The sequence below is a fragment of the Esox lucius genome, chromosome 20 (assembly GCF_011004845.1).
Source record: "Esox lucius isolate fEsoLuc1 chromosome 20, fEsoLuc1.pri, whole genome shotgun sequence".
NCBI lineage: Eukaryota > Metazoa > Chordata > Actinopteri > Esociformes > Esocidae > Esox > Esox lucius.
In genome coordinates, this window is record NC_047588.1 from 43,334,764 (window position 1) to 43,346,940 (window position 12,177).

Below are 12,177 nucleotides of genomic sequence, written 5' to 3' on the forward strand. Positions count from 1 at the left end.
CTTTTTTTATGAATTGAACGCTGCTCGAGACATGTCGTATATCTACTCTGTCTGTTATGAAGTGAACATGTCTGAAGACACTGTCATCCAGTGAAATAGAAATTGTCTGGAATGGCTCCCTATGTAGCCAACATCTTCTGATGCCTCATAAGGGCTCAATAGAACTCACAGTAAGTCATTACAAACAAAAGTGTGCCATTGAGAAGGCATATCAACTCTTTGTTCGCGTCTCTTTTTGTTGCGTTGGTGTTTCTGGAGGGGTTAAGTCGGTCGGGCTTAACTGTCAGGGAGGGAGGGGGGGGTATGATATCTGAGTTGATACCACGGCAACAGAAACACAGTGGTTGAACTGTGCCTGAGAAACTCCATAGAACCTAGTAACACAGCAACAGAAATTCAACTAACACAAGCATTCAAAACAGATCGAGAGACAGACACACAGGCAGACAGGGCAGAGACCAGGGAAGATCAAGGAATATGCAGAAGTAACTGTCCAAAAGAGCAGTCCAGAAAACTCCAGAACCTGTAGTCATGCAGGACATTGCTCTGTCACTTCTGAGTCGAGGCTGTGGACAGGTGGTCCAGTCACAGTTGGGCTGTCAAGATGGACGCCTGGAAGTATGCTTTGAACCTGAGGTAAAATGGCAGTTCCATTTACGCTTGACTCAGTCAGATATCAAGCTATAGCAAATTGTAAAGCACTATATTTTCAGAGTTTAAATGAATAATTACCATGCTTTATTTCGTTGAATTGATGAATGATTCAAATAAAAATTAAACGTAACGAATGGTACCTAGTACACAAAATCATTGGAATCTCTTGTATGTTTTTTCAACTGTTTGCGGTCATGGGGTAGTTTCGAGTGTCCTGATGTTTTTTATTTCTAGGACTACTATCTCTGGAAATCCCAGCCATCTCTGCTCCGTGTATCTCAGCGTGGTCATCTGCTGGACAGGGTGGATCCAGTGCCTCCTAAGACCTACAGCACCAGACGTGGTCCTCTCTTCCTCTATTACGAGGACATGGCTACATCTTACACAGTTATGTCATCAGGGCTGTCATCATGCCCCGCAGAATCAGAGGTCAACAGGAAGAAACGGGCCTCCCAACATTCCAGGCAGGAAGAGGATATTCAGTTGAATACCTTGCGAGACCTGACGGGAGCCATACTGGCCTACGGAAACAAGCAGGTAGACATCAGCCAATAGGAGAAGTCTGAAGGAACAGGCAGGTAGACATCAGCCAATAGGAGAAGTCTGAAGAAACAGGCAGGTAGACATCACTCAACAGGAGAAGTTTGGAGTAACAGGCAGGTAGACATCTGCCAATAATAGAAGCCTGCTGCATTGTGCTGAATATTGCAACCTGGTCTCAGAATGATGATGTAGACTATTTTACGTACATTTTAGGCAGGGGATTTCGTAAGATATATTACGTGCAGTAAAATAACGTTAGAGTCAAAGTGAAGAAAAAAAAAGCAGTAACCATGGTTCAAACCGGCAACCTTTTGTATCTAACATAGGTGTGCTACCCACTGCCCCACTGGGGAACATATAACTAGTTACGGTGAGTGGTTTTGTCACAACATAAGTTTGAAATGTTTTAAGTGATTTTCTTTGTAATCCTTACCCAAACCATAACCCTAACCTTAACCCCAGTGCTGTGATAGCTAACCTTAACCCAAACCCTAACCTGAACCCCAGAGCTGTTAGACGTAACCTTAAACTAACCTTTTTTGTTTCCTAACCGTAGCCCAAACCTTAACCCCAGTGCTGGGAGATCTAACCTTAACCCTAACCCCAGTGCTTTGATGCATGCTTTCATAACATATACTAGCGACCTTGCTACAGCTGTTACTCATCCCATATCCCCATGTCTAGTGTGAGTCAGAAGGTAAGGCGACTACCTTCTAATCCAAACGTCGCTGGTTTGAAACATAAGTCTAGCATTTTGTCAAAAAATTATCTTTCAAAGCGTTCGTAAAATATCATATGTTTGTCTGGCGTTCGTATTCTATTTTACGTTATAATAGCGCTTGTAACATTTGATACGTTGTAATAGCGTTTTTAAGATATGTTACGTTTAAATAATTTCGTAATGTAGCATACGTTTTGGTGGCATATTTTGATGTAACCTAATGTAACCTAACGTCACATATTATACGAAATCGGGTGCCATGGATTTTCGTAAAATAGTCTACGTAGGATCTTGAGACCAGGTTGCAACCGAAAGGTTTCGTGCTAGTTTGGCTGACTTATTTACAGTTTATCCATTACCCTTTATTATCCATTACCCTTTATTTACAATTTATCCTTTACCATTTCCAAAATGTAAACAGAATTTAAATCAAAAGAATGTTTGCAATAGAACTCACAGACCTGCAATAAAAAAATCAGTTGATTATGTAGGTCATGATTTACCTTTTAATATTTTCTGTCATCTCTATTGATCTCCTACTCCCATGAGGAACTATTAAACAAATCAGACTGAGGTTGGTCCCATCTCAAGCCCCCCACCCCCAGCCCAAATAGTCTGAGGCCTCAACCTCCGTTTCACCCCTGCAGTGTGACCGTACAGCTAACCCTGAGTAAAGCACAGAGAAATTATTCTCATTCATGTCTCATATGCTAAATATGTAGTGCAGCAAGAGTGCACTATTATTTTACATCGCCCAAGGGGAAATAGGGACTAGGGTTTGTCTATTTGTGCAGCAGTTGTAGTTAATCTCCCCCACAGACCAGACCGCAGACTGAGCTCTCCCAGTCAGGACGGCAGCGCCTGGGCTTAGTAGATAAGACAGATGTCTATGACTGTTCCCCAAATGGCCAATATTCTCTATAAATTGCATTAGTTACATGGTCCCTGGTGAGAAGTAGTACACTACCGAGGAAGCAGGGTGCCATTTGGGACCACCGTGTGGCTTTCACACAGGACTCAAGGTGTCTCCAATTTCCTGACATTCCAAGACAGTCAAACTTCCCGTTGAACCATAAATCACAGTCAGAGAGTAAGGTGCACATATCCTTCTATCAGTGAGGGGAATCCTTAATCCTCTTTGTTCCTGTCCCTCCTCCTGTTCCTTTCTCTCTTCCTGTTCCTGTTTCCTCTGTTCCTGTCTTTCTTACTGGTACTGTCTATGGTCTTGTTCCTGTATCTTCTTGTTTTTGTCTTTCCTCCTGCTCTTTTTTGTCCCCCTGCTCTTGATTCCTCTGTTCCCATTGGTCCTGCTGTTCCTGGAAAAGCAGGACCGACAAATTTCACATCTCTTTTAATTCAAATCCAATATGCTTCAATGGCATGAATGACAAGTTCATGCTTCAAAAGGAAAGTGCTAAATTAAAATTCAACAGTGAAAACAACAACAAGAATAATACATATTAAAACATGAAAATAATTCAAACAAACAAATCATTGTTTGTGATTCCGGATGACATCACCCAGAGGCAGCATATATAGTGAAAACAATAATGCGCCCAAAACCTATCCCTGAGGAACACCAAAACATACCTTTGATTTATAAAAAAAATTATAAGATTTTTGATAGGAACGGGAGATTAGATATTGGCCTATAATTGTTTAATATATCTGGATCCAGATTAGAGGCTTAATTTCCGCAATTTCTTGTGAGTTTGGTACACATCTGGAGAATAGGGAGAAAGTAATCACGTTCAACATTGGCAGACCTAGCACAGGAAGTGAAGACCCTCATAACTAGTTGAACATAGCTTTTTTGTTAACTTTGCAATTGTATCAAAGAAACATCTTGGATTGTTTTTGTTCACCTCAATCAGGTTGGAGAAATAAGCTGATCGAGCAGATGTGAGTGATTTTCAGTATTGTACTGTACTGTCTATCCAGGCTAGTCTGAATACTTCCAACTTGGTGGAGCGCCACTTTCGCTCCAATTTTCTGGAGGCTTGCTTAAGTGCTCTAGTATTGTCTGTGTACCAGGTAGCAAGTTTCTTGTTGCGGATTTATTTATACTGTCATCGATGAGCGAGCCTGGAAGAATACCAGTAGATATATTTGTAGTCTGAGAATTTATACAACAGCTTTTAAAAGTAATTGTTTGGGGTGCAAGTGGGTTTCTTGTTTTAACGGTAAATGTATTAAGACAGTGATCCGATATTCCAGGATTTTGGGGGTAAATTATTAGATCTACAATAACTATTTCTCGTGACAGGACTAAATCTAAGGTGTGATTGTGGCAATGTGTTGGACCTGAGACATGTTGGATAAAACCCATTGAGTCAATTATGTCTTCAAAAGCTTTTTGAAGAGGGTCATTGGACTTATATGAATATTGAAATCGCCAAAGATTTGAATACTATCTGCCATGACTGCAACGTTAGTATTCTGGAAACTCATTGAGGAACATTGTGTATGGCCCGAGGGCCTGTAAATAGTAGCTATGTAAAACGATTTATCAACCTGGTTAACTTTCATAAGTAAAACTTCAAGAGATTGAAAACCAGTGATGTGTATAAGAGTACATGTGTATTTACTGTCATAAATATTAGCAACACCCCTCCTTTTCAGGATGCGCGGGGGATATGATCACTAGTATAGCCAGGAGAGGACTCATTTAAGGCAGTAAATTCATCAGGCTTTAGCCATGTTTCACACAAGCTAATAACATCTAGTTTATGATGAGTTTATCATGAATTTACTGCAACTGCCTTTGGACCAAGGGATCTAATATTAAGGAGTCACATTTTGAGATGCGAGGTGATACAGAGGTCTAATGGTTTGAGGAACAAAACAACAAGTTCAAGGTGTTGACTTGGTCTCCAAATCCCCCAGATCTCAATCCAATCGAGCATCTGTGATACGTGCTGGACAAACAGGTCCGATCCATGGAGGTCCTCGCAAACTTAGAGGACCTCGCAACTTAAAGGATCAGGACTTAAAGGATCTGCTGCTAACGTCTTGGTGCCAGATACCACAGCACACCTTCAGAGGTCTAGTGGAGTCCATGGCTCGACAGATCAGGGCTGTCTTGGTGGCCAAAGGGGGACCTACACAATATTAGGCAGGTGGTCATAATGTTATGGCTGATCGGTGTATTTAGAAATATGTAGAAATGCAATCTTGGTTGTCTAGGGTGGTCCAGTAGTCTAAACTGGTAGTTCCTGATTTCGGTTCTCTCCTTGGCTTGAGTCTTGGCTGTGACGTACTTACAAGTCTATAATTACTTTTACCTTCCTCAGATTGTTCTATGAATCTATAAACATTGAACTTAAGATTTGGGGGAGGATGTATCTCTAATTTATATGTATTTTGGGCAGATTAGTGTCCGTTAGTTTGTATCTCCTGACTGTCTTCCTGTGTTTTGGAATTTTTAGATTAAGCGGTCTCTCTTGAAATAAATATAAACATTCTGTGCTTGTAAACTCTTCATTTGATTGGATTAGATGTAGCCAGAATTTCTGCTCTTTCAGTCTCAATTCAGTGACTCAATTTAATTAAAATTTTAATTTAAATGGCTTTATTGGCACATTTTGAATGTTACGTTATAGGCTATTTCCAGTGATGAAAAAATATGCAGTTACAAATGAGGATGACAAGAGAGAATATTGACATGAATATGTACTGTATATTCACATTGTTAGGGCCCCACTTGGTTGCTCTTTCCTCATGCCAACTGCTCAGAAATCTTGCTGCTGTGATTGGACATTGAGGTAGTTTTTCCAACATTTACAGGAGTTTATGATAATTTCATTTGATTTCCAATGATTTCTGGGTCCGTGTGATTTGAGGGAATGTCATGTCCCTAATGTGATCATACATCTGGCAGGTTAGGAATTACAGCACTCATTCTGTTCCTGTCTCACAAGACTTCAATTAAATCTAAAGAGCTTTATTGGCTTTGGAAACATTTGTTTACATTGCCAAAGCACGTTGAAAATAACTGAAGTATAACACATAACAGCTGTGAAAACCCAAGCTATATGAACAGCTCTGTCTCTCAGGGAAGCGACACTATATGATTGTCCTTCTTGGCCAGTTTAGATCTTAAGGTTGTTAGCAAGCGTATCAACATGGAATATCAAGCTAGTTAACTGTGAGTACATGGAGACCCAGAGAGAAGACAACCCTAAGCACAGGCTGAGTGTATTCAGCATGATCACTGGCTTAATGACTCTGTTCACATGGGCACCACGAAAGAGAGATCAGGCTGGCCCAAATGGCACCCTATTCCCTCCAGTCTGCCCTACTAACCTGTACCAACCTGGGAAATAGGATGCCATCCAGCTATATGGAGGGGTTGTTCCCGCTGGCAGACTGGGTGGGCGGAGTGGAGGCGGAGGGAATAAAGGGAATAAAAGATTGTATAATGTCAGTTGATGATAATAAGAAAGGTATCTGAGAAATCTACAGTTATGTCCGCATATATTTGGACACTGACACAATTTCCACAATTCTGGCTCTGTACACCACCACAATGGATTTGAAATGAAACAACAGAGATGCAATTGAAGTGCAGACTTTCAGCTTTAATTCAAGGGGTTGAACAAAAATATTGTAGAAAACATTTAGAAAGAAAGAAAATGTTGGACATTAACACACACTGGGTTTCCTCCTTTGTGATGCTTTGCCTTTACTGCAGCTGTCTTCAGTTGTTTGTTCGTGAGTCTTTCTGCCTTAAGTTATGTCTTCAGCAAGAGAAGTGCATGCTCAATTGGGTTGAGATCAGGTGACTGACTTGGGCATTGAAGAATATTCAACTGCTTTGCCTTAAAAAACTCCTTGGTTGCTTTCACAGTAGGTTTTGGGTCATTGTCCATCTGTAAAGTGAAGCGCCGTCCAATCAACTTCGCTGAATTTGTCTGAATCTGAGCTGACAATATATCCCTATACACTGCAGAATTCATCCGGCTGCTTCTGTCTTTTGTCTCACCATCAGTAAACACTAGTGACCCAGTACCATTGGAAGCCATGCATGCCCATGCCATCACACTGCCTCCACCGTGTTTTACAGATAATGTGGTGTGCTTTGGATAATGAACTGTTCCAAGCCTTCTCCATACTTTTTCTTCCCATCATTCTGGTCCAGGTTGATCTTAGTTGCATCTGTCCAAAGAATGCTGTTTCAGAACTGGGCTGACTTTTTTAGATGTTTTTTGGCAAAGTCTAATCTGGCCTTTCTATTCTTGAGGCTTATTGAATGATTTGCATCTTATGGTGAAGCCTCTGTATTTGCTCTGGTGAAGTCTTCTCTTTATGGTAGACTTGGATAATGATATGCCTACCTCCTGGAGAGTGTTCTTCACTTGGCTGGACGTTGTGAAGGTTTTTTTTTAACCATGGAAAGGATCCTACAATCATCCACCAGACCACCACTGTTGTCTTCCGTGGACGTCCAGGCCTTTTTGTGTTGCAGAACCCACCAGTGCGTTCTTTTTGTCTCAGAATGTACCAAACTGTTGATTTGGTCACTCCTAATGTTCCTGCTATCTCTCTGAAGGATCGACCGCGTAAGCGGTGCCGGCTAAGAAGAGCGAATGTCTCTTAGTGAGTGGGTGACTGACCGAACGACTGGTTGATTTTCAAAGGACGCATCCGTGAGTGTGTTTTGGGTCAGGATAGAAAAACACATTTGCTGGCTTAACAATGTAGTTACTATATCTTAAGCCTTAACTGAAACGGTATACAGTTATATTGCGACGGTTTCTGACATGCAATAGTTCATCTTAAGTCTCGCCAGCATTTGCTCAATTCTTATGATTATTCCTAGGAAGTTAGTAGATACTAGTAATCCTAAATGGAGTCTGCTGATACTTGTAATGCCGTGGCGTAGTGGTTAATGACAGTGTCTCTCATATGACAGTGTCTCTCATAGATTTGACCTACGTTCAAATCTATTGAGAGCAACACTTTTTTTGTATTATTATTTATGGTAGATTCCACGATTCTCTCGTCTTTTCACTTGATGAAAAAGTTAGTTATCGTCGCCTTTATTGATAGTTATTGTATAAATGTTATTCACGAATGAAAGAAAAAGGTAAGTTGTTTTGCCATGAAAGATAAAAATATTTTCTTATGCCATGAAATGAAATAGCAGTGGTGCTCCTGAAGTTATTTAAGGTCAGCAGCCACATTATAATGCAGACTTGTCTTCTTATCACATCGATCAAGTTGTGAGTCATCCAGACTGGGTTTTCCGTCAGCAGTTCATTTTTAATGAGGTCTAACTGTCCTTTATGTCTCTCAGCTCCGTGAAGAAGAAAACCAAGACGCAGCTCAACATGTCCTCCCCCTCCCCTCCAAACACGAGCCCCGCTATGCTCCCCTGAAGCCCTCCTACCCCAGGCATCCCACCAAGGGGGGGACCCTAATAAGGTCCTCCTGGAACCCCCAGGTTGGACTGGGACACAAGGATCAGCTGACCTGCCAGTCCCAGTCAGGTGACCTAGCCCTCTGCTCCCCCCGAGATCCCTGCTCCCCCACGTCCAACAGACAAAGATCAGGTCCTGTCCATACAGACATGGGGAAGATCTCCTCATCAGGTCCTGTCCATACAGACATGGGGAAGATCTCCTCATCAGGTCCTGTCCATACAGATATGGGGAAGATCTCCTCATCAGGTCCTGTCCATACAGACGTGGGGAAGATCTCCTCAGAGACCACAGATGAAGGAGCATCAGGTAAACAGAACACCCTGAGATCACTGGATCCCACCACTGCCAGAGGGTTGTAAAGAGATTCTTCAATACCTTAACCAACCCTTTACTTCTGAATAGATGCTATTAATTTACTGCACCTAAAGTCAAGAGAAATGCACAACTTCACGTATGTCAAGACATGAGACTTAAGTCACCCGTTGCCTTCTAACCTGTGACAATAACCCCTTATACACCACACCGTTTCTCCATGTCACATGACAATCACAGAACAGTCACAGAACACAGTTTCTCCATGTCACATGACAATCACAGAACAGTCACAGAACACCGTTTCTCCATGTCACATGACAATCACAGAACAGTCACAGAACACAGTTTCTCCATGTCACATGACAATCACAGAACAGTCACAGAACACCGTTTCTCCATGTCACATGACAATCACAGAACAGTCACAGAACACCGTTTCTCCATGTCACATGACAATCACAGAATAGTCACAGAACAGTCACAGAACACTGTTTCTCCATGTCATAAGACAATCACAGACCACTGTTTCACCATTTCATAAGACAATCACAGAATGCTGTTTCTCCATGTCACAGGACAATCAAGGAACACGGTTTATGTGCAAAGCAATTTACTGATTGGTTATTTAGTGGTGGCAGCATTCACTGGCCATAGCAAAAAGGCATTTAGGAACAACTATGTAAAGCCAAATTATATTTCTGCTTGTTGATATTGATAGTGTTGATAAAATCTTGTTGTTGTTGACATTTATATTTTGTGTTTCTAAAAGCCTGTTGTTGATATTTGTTTTGTATTTGTATTGTTTTTTTTTTGTATTGTTGTCTCTAAAAGGTCTGGAGGGGCAGGAGGATGGGCAACGAAGGGTGAGGTTTCAGGTCATGGGTGAGATACCCAGAGTTCAGATGAGTCCCTACCCTAAGAAGGAGCCTCTTTGGCGGGTAGAGAGTACCAGACACCTCCCTGGAGGACAGGTGATAATGACACTCTTCAGTAGAAACTAATGTCCCTTTCTGTCTGTAATAAGATTTTGTATAGATAGTATTCAGATTTTTGGCGATTTCAATATTCATATGGAAAAGTCCAATGATCCTCTTCAAAAACCCTTTGAAGCCATAATTGACTCAATGGGTTTTATCCAACATGTCTCAGGTCCAACACATTGCCACAATCACACCTTAGATTGGATTAACGGATCACTGTCTTATTACATTTACCGTTAAAACAAGAAATCCAAATTCAAGCCTCCAGAAAATTGGAGCGAAAGTGTCGCTCCACCAAGTTGGAAGTATTCAGACTAGCCTGGATAGATAGTACACTACAATACCGAAAATCACTCACGTCTGCTCGATCAGATAATTTCTCCAACCTGATTGAGGTGAACAAAAACAATCCAGAATTTCTCTTTGATACAGTTGCAAAGTTAACAAAAAAGCAAAGCTCAACAAGTGAAGTGGATCTTCACTTTAGTTGTAATGAATACATGAACTACTTTGATGAAAAGATCATCACCATTAGAAAACAAATAACTGACTCCTCCTTAAATAGTTATGGTCCTCAAAATCTCAGTTGTCCTAAAAATGTCCTGAACCTCCCTGACCAGGTGTCAATGGGGACACTTGAATTTTTTGTACCGTATCACTCGACACATTTACTAAATTTGTAATGAGTTCTAAACCCACAAACTCGCAGCTAGACCCGATTCCACCAAAATTACTTAAGGAGCTATTTCCTGTGCTAGGTCAGCCAATGCTGAACATAAACATTTTTATAATTAAACAATTATAGACCAATATCAAATCTGCCGTTCCTCTCAAAAATCTTAGAAAAATGTGTTTCCCAACAAGTGAATGCCTTCCTGAAGACAAATAACATTTAGGAAATGCTCCAGTCCGGTTTCAGATCCCATCATAGTACTGAGACTGCACTCGTGAAGGTAACAAATGACCTTCTAATGGCCTCAGACAAAGGTTCCGCATCCGTCCTGTTACTTCTTGATCTTAGTGCTGCTTTTGACACTATTGATCACTCCCTTCTCTTAGAGAGACTGGAAACCCATATTGGGCTACGTGGACATGTTCTAGCCTGGTTTAAATCTCATTTATCTGAAAGATATCAGTTTGTTAGTGTGGATGGCATATCCTCTGACAAGTCAAAGGTATGCTTTGGTGTTCCTCAAGGCTCTGTTCTGGGCTCATTACTGTTCTCACTACATATGCTCCCTCTGGGCGATGTAATCCGAAATCGCAATGTTAATTTTCACTGTTATGCTGATGACACACAGTTATATATTTCAATGAAGCATGGAGAAACCCCAAAATTAGCTACTTTGTAAGCATGTGTTTCAGATATTAGGAAGTGGATGACAGAGCAGTCCTTGCTCTTATACTCAAGGAAAACAGAAATGCTCGTTTTAGGACCCAAGATACAAAGAGCGTTGTTAGCAGATCTCACTGTGAACCTTGGCGTTACCCTTGACCCTGACCTCTCCTTTGAAGAACATATAAATTATGTCTCAAGAGTAGCTTATTTTCATCTTCAAAATATTGCAAAAATCAGAACCTTTCTATCAAAAACTAATGCAGAAAAAATGTATCCATGCTTTCGTTATTTCTAGACTAGATTACTGCAATGCTCTTCTCTCTGGTTATCCAGACAAATTAATAAATAAACTTCAATTAGTGCTGCACACGGCTGCTAGAATCCTAACTAGAACAAAAAAATGTGAACACATTACTCCTGTCCTGGCGTCCTTACACTGGCTGCCTGTTAGGGTTAGGGCTGATTTTAAGGTTTTACTCTTAACCTATAAATCAATACATGGACTTGCTCCTACCTGAATTTTCCCAGTCTCCTCCCGTTTTAATCTTTAGGAGGAGATGAGGTCCTGGTCCACACCTGCGGAGTACCTGGTTTGGGGGGCCTGTTGCTGTCCCTGTCCTTGTCCATCTGGTCATACTTCTGACCTAGTCTAAATTTAAATAGACTCTGTATTTAGCCCAGATAAATGTATTAATTATTCCAATTGGACTCTTAATATCTCACCCGGCACAGCCAGAAGAGGACTGGTCACCCCTCTGAGCCTGGGTCCTCTCTAGGTTTCTTCCTAAAATTCGGCCTTCTTAGGGAGTTTTTCCTAGCCACTGAAATTCAACACTACTAGGAGTGATTTGCTCCTTGGGGTTTAAGGCCGGGTGTTTCTGTAAAAGCACTTTGTGACAATTGCTGTTGTAAAAAGGGCTTTATAAATACATTTGATTGGTATAGCTCTGTGTGTGAAACTGCAGTGTTAGGGATTCAGTTCCTACAGGGTATCAATGGATGCAGTCATTCGTAAATGACTAAACATTTAATGTTTCAACAATATATTAAGAAATGTATTATTTTAGCATTAAGAAGACCTGATGGCCCTAATTCCATTGTCCTCCCAAGAGCTACTGAATCTTGTTTCTACTTCTGTTTATCTCAGTGGGCGAGCAAGGGGAAGAGCAAGGCGTCACTCCCCTCCAGGAACGGACAACA

At 41.2% G+C, this 12,177-nt stretch overlaps 1 protein-coding gene across 1 annotated transcript in view; it reads left to right on the forward strand.

Annotated features, from left to right (window-relative positions):
• Positions 1–439: 439 nt before the first annotated feature.
• LOC105007019 (uncharacterized protein KIAA2012 homolog) overlaps positions 440–12,177 on the forward strand; it is a 36,205-nt gene continuing 24,467 nt past the window's right edge. Inside the window, exons 1-4 of the mRNA XM_029115485.2 lie at positions 440–636; positions 889–1,191; positions 8,217–8,649; positions 9,490–9,629. Coding sequence (XP_028971318.2) covers positions 532–636; positions 889–1,191; positions 8,217–8,649; positions 9,490–9,629 — 981 coding nt within the window. The 5' untranslated portion in view covers positions 440–531. The remainder of the gene's footprint in view (positions 637–888; positions 1,192–8,216; positions 8,650–9,489; positions 9,630–12,177) is intronic.